Source organism: Mustelus asterias, chromosome 6 (assembly GCF_964213995.1).
Source record: "Mustelus asterias chromosome 6, sMusAst1.hap1.1, whole genome shotgun sequence".
Lineage (NCBI taxonomy): Eukaryota > Metazoa > Chordata > Chondrichthyes > Carcharhiniformes > Triakidae > Mustelus > Mustelus asterias.
The window spans coordinates 131,159,263-131,172,125 of NC_135806.1; the positions used below are offsets into that span (position 1 = coordinate 131,159,263).

The 12,863-nt window shown below is 44.4% G+C and overlaps 1 protein-coding gene across 2 annotated transcripts in view; it reads right to left on the reverse strand.

Annotated features, from left to right (window-relative positions):
- Positions 1-12,863, reverse strand: part of galnt7 (UDP-N-acetyl-alpha-D-galactosamine: polypeptide N-acetylgalactosaminyltransferase 7) — a 150,282-nt gene that overhangs the window by 90,345 nt on the left and 47,074 nt on the right. For both annotated transcript variants that reach the window (XM_078215119.1, XM_078215120.1), the window contains exon 2: positions 10,543-10,991. In XM_078215119.1, the coding sequence (XP_078071245.1) occupies positions 10,543-10,991 (449 nt within the window). The remainder of the gene's footprint in view (positions 1-10,542; positions 10,992-12,863) is intronic.

Genomic DNA, 12,863 nt, shown 5'->3' on the forward strand with positions numbered 1-12,863 from the left:
CTTTGGTTCTATAAGACATTGGCCAGGACACCAGATATAATTCCCCTGGCCTTCTTCGAAACAATGCACTGGGATCTTTTACATTCACCCTTGCAGGTAGACTGGGCTTAATTTCTCATCTGAAAACTCAGCATCTCTGACGTTGTCACACTCCCTCACTACGGCACTGATGTGTCAACTTTAATTTATGTGTTCAAGCCCTGCAGTGGGCGTGAACCCAGAACCTCATGACTTGTGCTTTGAATTGAGCCATTAATAACAGGGTATTTTGACAGAGTAGATAAAGGAAAACTCATTCCACTGGCAGGATCATCAGTTACCAGTGTAAAAATGTGTAGGTTTAATCATCAGTTTGCAGTTTAGTTATGGGTAATGGCCAAGTAATTGAAATATATTTGAATCAATTAACCCAACATGATATTCTGTTGAATTGTAATCGATACAGGACAGTAGCACTTCACATGACTAAGCCCTTGTTAAAAGTCAAATCTACACTTGAAAGTGAGACACCACACGGCCCCAAGCCAGCATTGTGAAGTCAGTCAAGGGTGATGAGATTAGAATGTGGAGTCATTGCACTTCCTAGCAATTGAAACTTATTAGTTTGTCTTCACTGAGATTCAAATGGCTATTGTGTGGAGTGAAATAACTGCAAGGTTCTCGTCAGGACTAGCCTCGTCTTTCGAATTTGTCATATTGCAAACATAGTCATCTTTGACTTTGCAACTTGGGAGTTAAATTTGTAATTATTTTTGCAGCTATACAGTTCTTGTGACTTTTATCCTTTATGAACATGTATTTTTATGTAGACTTTATGTAACCTCTAACTTCATAATTTCTGCAAGGCTACGTATTACTCTGTACTCTTACTATTTTTAAAATTAACTTTTACAAAGCACATGCAGATAAGAGTTCTACAAGACACCTCAACATCAATTAAACATTTGAAGTCCAAATGTTAAATCAGTAGTGTTAGATGCCACACTCTCTTATCTTGAATAAGCAAATACTGAAACTAAAGGTAGACACCAAGGGCCTGATTTTACCATTTTGAGTCCAAGTGCTGAATCTGGGTGTCAAATCGGTCCGTGCCTGGAATCCTCTTTGCAGCGCGTCCATCCCCGTTTTGCCGGCTCCGGTCCGATTTGCGCTGCGGGCAGGGTTTAGCGCTGCCGGACCGATCGGAGCTCTGAACTTCGCATGTGCAGTTTGAAAAAAATCCGGGGGGGGGGGGGGCGCGGGAGGGAGGAGAGGGGGCGGGACCCAGATCACTTTCTGGGAGGGAGGGGGGTGGGAGGAGGAGGGGGCGGGAACCAGATCACCCTCGGGGGGGGGGGGCGGGCGGGGGGGTGTGACGGGTCCATCTGGCTCACCAACTCAGTTACAATACTACGTTCAGCATCTACTGAACCATCTTGGATACAAAGGATAAATGGCATTAGGGTTCTGCATGTAAGCCTTGCTTATGCTAAAAATTATATCCTTGGTGTCGGCAGCCATTCCTAATGTTACAGTACTGATAAGGAGGATTAGGAAGGACCTAAAGAAAGAGTTAAGAAGAGCCAGGAGGGGACATGAGAAGTCTTTGGCAGGTAGGATCAAGGAAAACCCTAAAGCTTTCTATAGGTATGTCAGGAGTAAAAGAATGACTAGGGTAAGATTAGGGCCAGTCAAGGACAGTATGGGAAGTTGTGCGTGGAGTCTGAAGAGATAGGAGAGGCACTAAATGAATATTTTTCGTTGGTATTCACACAGGAGAGGGACAGTGTTGTCGAGGGGAGTACTGAGATGCAGGCTGTTGGACTGGACGGGATTGAGGTTCATAAGGAAGTGTTAGCAATTCTGGAAAGGGTAAAATTAGGTAAGTCCCCTGGGCTGGATGGGATTTATCCTAGGATTCTCTGGGAGGCTGGAGAGGAGATTGCAGAGCCTTTGGCTTTGATCTTTGTGTCGTCATTGTCTACAGGGACAGTGCCAGAAGACTGGAGGATAGCAAATGTTATCCCCTTGTTCAAGAAGGGGAGTAGGGACAACGCTGGTAATTATAGACCGGTGAGCCTTACTTCTGTTGTGGGCAAAGTTTTGGAAAGGATTATAAGAGATAGGATTTATAATCATCTAAGTAGGAATAATTTGATTAGGGATAGTCAGCACGGTTTTGTGAAGGGTAGGTCGTGCCTCACAAACCTTATTGAGTTCTTTGAGAAGGTGACCAAAGAGCTGGATGAGGGTAAAGCGGTTGATGTAGTGTATATGGATTTCAGCAAAGCGTTTGATAAGGTTCCCCATGGTAAGCTTTTGCAGAAAATACGGACACATGGGATTGAGGGTGATTTAGTGATTTGGATCAGGAATTGGCTAGCTGGAAGAAAACAGAGGGTGGTAGTTGATGGGAAATATTCATCCTGGAGTTCAGTCACTAGTGGTGTACCGCAAGGATCTGTTTTGGGGCCACTGCTGTTTGTCATTTTTATTAATGACCTGGATGAGGGCGTAGAAGGATGGATTAGTAAATTTGCGGATGACACTAAAGTCAGTGGAGTTGTAGACAGTGCGGAGGGAAGTGGCAGGTTACAGAGGGACATAGATAAGCTGCAGAGCTGGGCTGAGAGGTGGCAAATGGAGTTTAATGCGGAAAAGTGTGAGGTGATTCACTTTGGAAGGAGTAACAGGAATACTGAGTACTGGGCTAATGGAAAGATACTTGGTAGTGTGAATGAACAGAGGGATCTGGGTGTCAATGTGCATAGATCCCTGAAAGTTGGCACCCAGGTTGATAGGGTTGTTAAGAAGGCATACGGTGTGTTAACCTTGATTGGTAGAGGGATTGAGTTTCGGAGCCATGAGGTTTGCTGCAACTGTACAAAACTCTGGTGCGGCCGCACTTGGAGTATTGCATACAGTTCTGGTCGCCGCATTATAGGAAAGATGTGGAAGTGTTGGAAAGGGTGCAGAGGAGATTTACCAGGATGTTGCCTGGTATGATGGGAAGATCGTATGAGGAAAGGCCGAGGGACTTGAGGTTGTTTTCATTAGAGAGAAGGTTAAGATGTGACTTAATAGAGGCATACAAGATGATCAGAGGATTAGGTAGGGTGGATAGTGAGAGCCTTTTTCCTCGGATGATGATGGCTAACATGAGGGGACATAGCTTTAAATTGAGGGGAGAGAGATATAGGACAGATGTTAGAGGTAGGTTCTTTACTCAGAGAGTAGTAAGGGCGTGGAATGCCCTGCCTGCAGCAGTAATGGACTCGTCAACATTAAGAGCATTCAAATGGCTATTGGATAAACATATGGATGATATTGGAATAGTGTAGATTAGAGGGGCTTTAGATTGGTTTCACTGGTCGGCGCAACGTCGAGGGCCGAAGGGCCTGTACTGCGCTGTAATGTTCTGTAACACCAGGAGGATCGACCAGTACCATTCATTATTCTTTGTATCCAAGATGGTTCAGTAGATGCTGAACGCAGTATTGTAACTGACTTGGTGAGCCAGATGGACCCACAAGGCAGAAGGACCATCTTTGTGTTGACCAAAGTGGATCTAGTTGAGGAACATACAGTTTATCTTGCTAACGGAAGGATGGTTGAGGGACACCAGCGATCAAGGTAGGTTGGGGGTGTGCTCTGCCGAGGGGGGCCTGCCTCCCAGGGGGGTCTGATCCCGGGGTGGGGGGGGGGGGGGGGGGGAGAGGAGAGAGAGAGAGAGAGAGAGGCCGTGAAGGATGGTCAAGGAGGATGGTGACTTCACAAGGGCAGAGGGGGCTTTGGAGGTTCCCCTGCAGAATAGAAATCCGCTTCGGACTTTTATTCTGCAGGTCGCTAAAAGCGCGGATTCGGAACGGGCCAGAAGACGGTAAAGTGGGATTTGACTGTAGGGTTGGGCGTGCAGTTCATTAAGTCGATTTAAATGCATGCTAATGCATTTAAATCATTGGGCCGCCCGATTCGGGCATGGGCTGGACCCGCGCCCGAATCAGGTGTCGGTTAAGCCGCGATCTGCTTGGAATCCGGTGCAGATAGGCCGACGCCCAACTTTACCATGATTTCGCGCCCAAAAACGGGCGCGACATTTTGTTAAAATTGGGCCCCAAATCTACCTTAGTGCAGAATGAGGCCATTCAGCCCATTGAGCCTGCACCAACAACAATCCCACCCAGGCCCTATCCAATAACTCCATGTATTTACCGTGCCAATCCCCTTGGTGCTAAGGAGCAGCTTAGCATGGCCGATCAACCTACACACAGCTTTGGAGTGTAGGAAGAAACCAGAGCACCCAGAGAAAACCCACACAGACACAGGGAGAACGTCAAACTCCACACAAACAAACAGTCACCCAATGCCAGAATTGAACCCAGGAACCTGGCGCTGTGAGGCAGCAGTGCTAACTACTGTGCTACTGTGGCCTGATATGCCAGTGGGAAGTCACAATATTTAAAAGACAACAGGAAATGTGATTATGCGAGAGATGGTCCATGAATAATTAACACAATAGGTGACCATGCACCACCTAAATCAGAGTTTGGTCATGCACTGACTGTGCCAACCAGAGTCCACAAATAGGACTAATGCTGCATGAGGATTGTGGATTGGAAAGAGTTGAGAAGCACCAGCTTTGAGCTATCAGACACACTGAATTTGAAGAGCCAACTGAAGACTGCTTTCCAGCTGGAAGCAGAAGTGCACAGAACTCAAGAGACAGAGAAAGAGAAAAGATCACATGCTGCATAGCACCCTAGGCTGAATCAGGATGCAAGAACTGCATTAAGCCAATCAAGTTTCTCCCTATTTATTCAGTGTTACTTTTGTTGCTAAACGTTCCAATGGTTCAAGTCCCAGAAGAACAAATTGAATAAGTAGATTTGGAGGTTAAATACTCCCAAAAACTTACATCAGATACATATTTAAATTAATTGGCAAAATAGACGGGGGCAAAATGAGGAGAATTTTGTTTTAACAACGTGAGTTGCTCTGATCTGGAATGCTCTGCCTGAACAAGTGGAGAATATGGCACGGTGGCACAGTGGTTAACACTGTTGCCTCACAGTGCCAGGGACCTGGGTTCGATTCCTGGCTTGGGTCACTGTCTGTACGTTCTCCCCACGTGTGCATAGGTTTCCTCCGGATGCTCTGGTTTCCTCCCAGAGTCCGAAAGACTTGCTGGTTAGGTGCATTGGTCATGCTAAATTCTCCCTCAGTGTACCCGAACAGGCGCCGGAATGTGGTGACTCGGAGATTTTCACAGTAACTTCATTGCAGTGTTAATGTAAGCCTACTTGTGACACGAATAAATAAAGTTGAACTTTAGAATAGTAACTTTTGAAAGGGATTTGGATACATATTTGAGGAGGAGAAATTTGCAGAGCTACACAGAAAGATGGGAAGTGGGACAAAGAGCTGGTAGGGACAGGATGAGCTGAATTACCTCCTTCTTTGCAGTATGATTCTATCATTTGTTTTGTGTCCTTTAAGTCTGCCTCGGACAATGATGGGCAATCTCGGCTAGTGAGTGGCCCTACTTCATCTCAGTGGATTGCAAGATTGAAATCAGATTTGTTCACTAACCGTGACCTCATGAATAAGATGAAATGCATTTAATACATGCCAAATATTTCATAACAAGTTATAGAAAATGCTTAATCATTTATATATTAACAGAACTATCAACTACAAAATAAATATTTACTTTGGATACAGAGAAAGTGCACAACTTTCACAGTCAATGTCGTGTGTAATCAGCACACACTTCACTTCAGTTGCCCTTGCTTTACACACGTTATCATTTCAGTCATACCGGCAGGAAAAAGAGTGTGTGATGGAAATCAGTGGAATGTGCCATGGGCAATGCTCAATGAAATGTCTTGTGGGTAGCACTCAGAACCGAGATCTGCCACATGAGGCCCCCAGGTTACCCACCACTGGTCTAGGATTTTCATTCCAATAACACACAAATTATTTAAGTGAAATTTTATAACACCCACTATAAAGGTTTATGAGTAATAATTTTGAGGAAGCATTCTAATGCATCAACTATTTGTACGTCACCTCATTGCCAATTTTGGCTGCATAGACATAGAACAACATAGAACAGTACAGCACAGTACAGGCCCTTCGGCCCTCGATGTTTTGCCGAGCTTTGTCCGAAACCAAGATCAAGCTACTCATTCCCTATCATTCTGGTATGCTCCATGTGCCTATCCAATAACCACATGAAAGTTCCTAAAGTGTCCGACTCCACTATCACAGCAGGCAGTCCATTCCACACCCCAACCACTCTCTGAGTAAAGAACCTACCTCGGACATCCCTCCTATATCTCCCACCATGAACCTTATAGTTATGCCCCCTAGTAACAGCTACATCCACCCAAGGAAATAGTCTCTGAATGTCCACTCTATCTATCCCCCTCATCATCTTATAAACCTCCATTAAGTCGCCTCTCATCCTCCTCCGCTCTAAAGAGAAAAGCCCTAGCTCCCTCAACCTTTCCTCATCGGACCTACCCTCCAAACATAAGAAATAGGAGCAAGAGTAGGCCAGCTAGCCCCTCAAACCTGCTCCGCCATTCAATAAGATCATGGCTGATCTGATAGTGGGTTCAGTTCTACTTACCCGCCCGCTCCCCATAACCCTTAATTCCCTTAATGGTTAAAAATCTCTGTGACTTAAACACATTTAACGAGGTAGCCTCTATTGCTTCATTGGGCAGAGAATTCCAAAGATTCACTACCCTCTGAGAGAAGAAGTTACTCCTCAACTCTGTTCTAAATTGACTCCCCCGTATTTTGAGGCTATGCCCCCTAGTTCTTGTTTCCATTGTAAGTGGAAAAAACCTCGCTGCTTCTACCGTGCCTAGCCCCTTCATTATCTTGTACGTCTCTATAAGATCTCCCCTCAACCTTCTAAACTCCAATGAGTACAGGCCCAGTCTACTCAATCTCTCCTCATAAGCTAACCCCCTCATCTCCGGAATCAACCTGGTGAACCTTCTCTGTACTCCCTCCAAAGCTAATACATCCTCTCCAAAGCTAACTAGGCAGCATCCTGGTAAATCTCATCTGCACTCTCTCCAATGCTTCCACATCCTTCTTATAGTGAGGTGACCAGAACTGCACACAATATTCCAAATGTGGTCTCACCAAGGTCCTGTATGGTTGCAGCATAACCCCACAGCTCTTAAACTCAAACCCCCTGTTAATAAACGCTAACACAATATAGGCCTTCTTCACGGCTCTATCCACTTGAGTGGCAATGTTCAGAGATCAGTGGATATGAACCCCAAGATCTCTCTGTTCCTCCACATTCCTCAGAACCCTGCCGCCGACCCTGTAATTTGCATTTAAATTTGTCCTACCAAAATGAATCACCTCGCACTTATCAGGGTTAAACTCCATCTGCCATTTTTCGGCCCAGCTCTGCATCCTATCAATGTCTCTTTGCAGCCTACAACAGCCCTCCACCTCATCCACTACTCCACCAATCTTGGCGTCATCAGCAAATTTACTGACCCACCCTTCAGCCCCCTCCTCCAAGTCATTGATAAAAATCACAAATAGCAGAGGACCCAGCACTGATCCCTGTGGTACACCGCTGGTAACTGGTCTCCAGTCTGAAAATTTTCCATCCACCACCACCCTCTGTCTTCTATGAGATAGCCAGTTACTTATCCAATTGGCCAAATTTCCCTCTACCCTACACCTCCTTACTTTCTTCATGAGCCGACCATGGGGAACCTTATCAAACGCCTTACTAAAATCCATGTATACGACATCAACTGCTCTACCTTCATCTACACACTTAGTTACCTCCTCAAAGAATTTAATCAAATTGGTGAGGCAAAACTTACCCTTCACGAATCCGTGTTGACTATCCCGGATTAAGCTGCATCTTTCCAAATGGTCATAAATCCTAACCCTCAGGACCTTTTCCATTAACTTACCGACCACCGAAGTAAGACTAACCGGCCTATAATTACCAGGGTCATTCCTATTTCCTTTCTTGAACAGAGGAACAACATTCGCCACTCTCCAGTCCTCTGGCACTATCCCAGTGGACAGTGAGGACCCAAAGATCAAAGCCAAAGGCTCTGCAATCTCATCCCTTGCCTCCCAAAGAATCCTAGGCTATATCCCATCTGGCCCAGGGGACTTATCCACCTTCAGGTTTTTCAAAATTGCGAATACATCTTTCCTCAGAACATCTACCTCCTCCAGCCTATCCATCTGTATCACACTCTCATCCTCAAAAACATGGCCCCTCTCCTTGGTGAACACTGAAGAAAAGTATTCATTCATCGCCTCTCCTATCTCTTCTGACTCCATGCACAAGTTCCCACTACTATCCTTGACTGGCCCTAACCTCACCCTGGTCATTCTTTTATTCCTCACATAAGAGTAAAAAGCCTTGGGGTTTTCCTTGATCCGACCCGCCAAGGACTTCTCATGCCCCCTCCTAGCTCTCCTAAGTCTTTTTTTTAGCTCATTCCTTGCTACCTTGTAACCCTCAAGCGACCCAACTGAACCTTGTTTTCTCATCCTTACATACACTTCCTTTTTCCTCTTGACAAGACATTCGACCTCTTTTGTGAACCATGGTTCCCTCACTCGGCCATTTCCTCCCTGCCTGACAGGGACATACCTATCAAGGACACGCAGTATTTGTTCCTTGAACAAGCTCCACTTTTCATTTGTGCCTTTCCCTGACAGTTTCTGTTCCCATCTTATGCTCCCTAATTCTTGCCTAATCGCATCATAATTACCCCTCCCCCAATTATAAACCTTGCCCTGCCGTATGGCCCTATCCCTCTCCATTGCAATAATGAAAGACACCAAATTGTGGTCACTTTTTCCAAAGTGCTCTCCCACAAACAAATCTAACAGTTGGCCCGGTTCATTACCCAGTACCAAGTCCAATGTGGCCCCACCTCTTGTCGGCCTATCCACATATTCCGTTAGGAAACCCTCCTGCACACACTGTACAACAACTGCCCCATCCGAATTATTTGACCTATAAAGGTTCCAATCAATATTTGGAAAGTTAAAGTCATCCATGACAACTACCCTGTGACCTCCATAATCTGCTTTGCAATTTCTTCCTCCACATCTCTATTACTATTTGGGGGCCTATAGAAAACTCCTAACAACGTGACCGTTCCTTTCCTATTTCTAACCAGCCCATATTACCTCTTCAAAGCTTTCAGTTCTTTGGTGCATCTTCAAAGCTCTCGGTTCTTTGGTGGCCTACTGTTGGAATCTCTTGCTGTGGCTTTTAGACCTAAAGCCGTGGCAATTTGCAATTGGCTCCTTGCAACTCTGCGTAATTTTTCTCCTCTCAAAACAGAATGTTAAACAAGTTGATTATTGACAAGGGCTGATACCAAATTTCAGGCTCTTCCATTAGTTCAGGGAAAAGCTTGCTGAGTACAGATGATCAACAGTTCCTCCCCCCCTCCCCTACCCTCCAAGACCTGAAGGATAGCTTGTTGGATTAGAACAATGAGGTACCCTGGGAAGGGTTCAGTAGAGCTGGAACTAAACTTGCTAAAATTATCCCCACTTTTCACCCCCCCCCCTCAGAAAATGTCTCTCTTAGCCCCACTTTTTTTCCCTCAGGAAATATCTCCTCTTTTGAAGATATTAACACTCAGCCATTGGATTCAGAATCTGAAGAATATTGAGTGTTTCATACATGAAGCAATTACTAGATTCCATCCCAAAACTGCAATTTTCTTTTAAATTTATAACTGAAGACTACTGATCTGTAGAAATCTTTAGCATTTATATGTACAAAAAAAACAAGACCTGCACTGTCCGCAGTAACAATAGAGTTACAGTACACGAACACAGCAATACACTTATAGACGCTAATCCTTTTCAAAGTATCACAGCAGGCTACAGCCAAAGACATCTGCAACGAGGCGCACGTCACACAAAATTGACTTGCTGGCAGCGCAGAAAGACTTAACACTTTCTTTTGCTCAGAGGATTTGATTCTTTGGAATTCTCTACTCTAGTGGGCTGTGGAAGCTCAGTCATTGAGTATGTTTAAAGTAGAGATTGACAGATTTCTAAATACCAATGATATAAAAGGGATATGAATGATAGTGCGGGGGAAAAGCGATTAAAGTGGATGGTCAGCCATGATTGTATTGAATGGCGGAGCAGATTCATAGGCTGAATGGTCTACTCCCATTCCTATGTTCTATGTACAAAAGCACACAATTCCTCATATATCCTGAATTAGCTGATCTTAGCTGGACAGTGACCAGAAGCAATGCAGTTGCTTTTGATGCCCCGAGGTGGCTAGAAAGGTTCCCAGATCCCCACTTCCAATCTTTAACCAGCAGCCACTGGAAAGTTAGAGAGTGGGAACCAAGCAAAGGCAGGGATGCTCACCAGATTTGACATTAGAGCAAGACTCTACAGAGTACCCAGCACAGAAAATAAAGTGGAGAAAATGCAACAGGAAGATGAATGTGGGGGGAAAAACCTCACAACTCTCAGCATAAAAAGAGTAACATATTCACATATCCATACACTTACTCTTCATGTCTCAGATCATTGATTGTTCGATCCAGCGAGATCATATCACTGGCCACCATGTTGAAACCAAACTCCTTGATACTTGCTTGCACAGATTCTTTATATTCAGGACCCAATATAAAAGGTTTTGCTCCTTCGCCAGGCCCATTGACAACACCATGAGGTTCTGGATCTTTGGACTCAAAGTTCCCCAGAAAACCATTCCTCAACACTGGATCAGAGTAAACATGTTTCTGAGGTTTGAAAGTAACATACTGTTTCTGTATTGCATTTTGTTGGTTATTGCCAGCAACACTCTGTTGTGCTGCATTTTTATTTTTCAGTCGGATAGATTCTAGGTCCACTTCTACTCCTTCAACCTGAGGCCAAGGGACAACAGGCTGAAACTTATTCACAGCATGTCCATTATCTCCAACATTTGGCAGATGGTTGTTGATATCTCTTCCGGGCTGAAGGGTAAACAGATAACAAGGATATTAATGATATGTGCTTTCAAAGAAAAATTACAATATACAGAATAAGAGATAGCATAGAACAAGGAGTGTTGAAACCTCCGGCTGTGCCCCTTGAGGTTTCTGAACCTCAGCTAACCAGCTGCTAATGCTCGAGAGTCGGCTAACTTTATACTTCTGCATATTTTCCAGTTTTCGGCTCATGTCTTGAATCTGAATTCTTGGAAAAAGCTATTTGTCATCAATGAGCTTACAACGCTAAGTCAGAACACTAGCATGTCATTTGGGAACACTGATTTATACTGCATATGTAGCTAACAAGGTTCCACGATATGCACCAATGTGGTCCACAAAGACAAAATGCTTGAAAGCCCCTGCTACGCAGGGAATTGCAAAGTCTCTTATTAAATCGATGGATTCTCTGTACAAGAAAGGGTTGGAAATCTTATGCACAAAGCAGGTATTGAAGGAGGATCAGAAAAGAGACAATTCCCACTATGGAAAGTATGCTATCAAGACATTAAAACAGTGTCAAAAAATGCTTTTCACGGATGAAGGATAGCAGGCAGATACAGCTTTATTAAAAAGCTTTACAGGATGTGTCATTTCAATATGATGTGGAGATGCCGGTGTTGGACTCACCTGATGAAGGAGCAGCACTCCAAAAGCTCGTGATAGCAAATAAACCTGTTGGACTTTAACCTGGTGTTGTGAGACTTCTTACTGTTTCAATATGACTTCATTGCTCTTAAAGTGGAAGCATTCTGTTCTCTCAATTTATTTCAAGATTTCTCAACCTAATTCATATGGAATTATACTATACAGAAGGAGGATATTCAGCCCATCACAAGTTGGAGCTTTGAAAGAGCTATCCAATTACCCTTTCTACATTGCCATGCAAAATTTAAACTTTTCATTACCTCTGGTTTTCTATCATCAGAACTGTAGTACAAGTTAGTCCCAAAATCCCAACAAACTCTAATAAAAAGCTTTCGTCATATTAGAACATAGAACAGTACAGCACAGAACAAGCCCTTCGGCCCACGATGTTGTGCCGAGCTTTGTCTGAAACCCAGATCAAGCTATTTCCTCCCTATCATCCCGAAGTACTCCATGTGCCTATCCAATAGCTTCTTAAATGTTCCTAAAGTTTCTGACTCCACTATCCCTGCAGGCAGTCCATTCCACACCCCAACCACTCTCTGCGTAAAGAACCTACCTCGGACATCCTTCCTATATCTCCCACCATGAACCCTATAGTTATGCTCCCTAGTTACCGCTCCATTCACCCGAGGAAATAGTCTTTGAACGTTCACTCTATCTATCCCCCTCATCATCTTATAAACCTCTATCAAGTCTCCTCTCAACCTCCTCCGCTCCAAAGAGAAAAGCCCAAGTTCCCTCAACCTTTCCTCATAAGACCTACCCTCCAAACCAGGCAGCATCCTGGTAAATCTCCTTTGCACTCTTTCCAGTGTCTCCACATCCTTCTTGTAGTGAGGTGACCAGAACTGCACACAATATTCCAAATGTGGTCTCACCAAGGTCCTGTACAGTTGCAGCATAACCCCACGGCTCTTAAACTCAAACCCCCTGTTAATGAACGCCAACACACTGTAGGCCTTCTTCACGGCTCTATCCACTTGAGTGGCAACCTTCAGAGATCTATGGATATGAACCCCAAGATCTCTCTGTTCCTCCACATTCTTCAGAACCCCACCTTTGACCCTGTAATCCACATTTAAATTTGTCCTATCAAAATGAATCACCTCGCATTTGTCAGGGTTAAACTCCATTTGCCATTTTTCAGCCCAGCTCTGCATCCTATCTATATCTCTTTGCAGCCTACAACAGCCCTCCACCTCATCC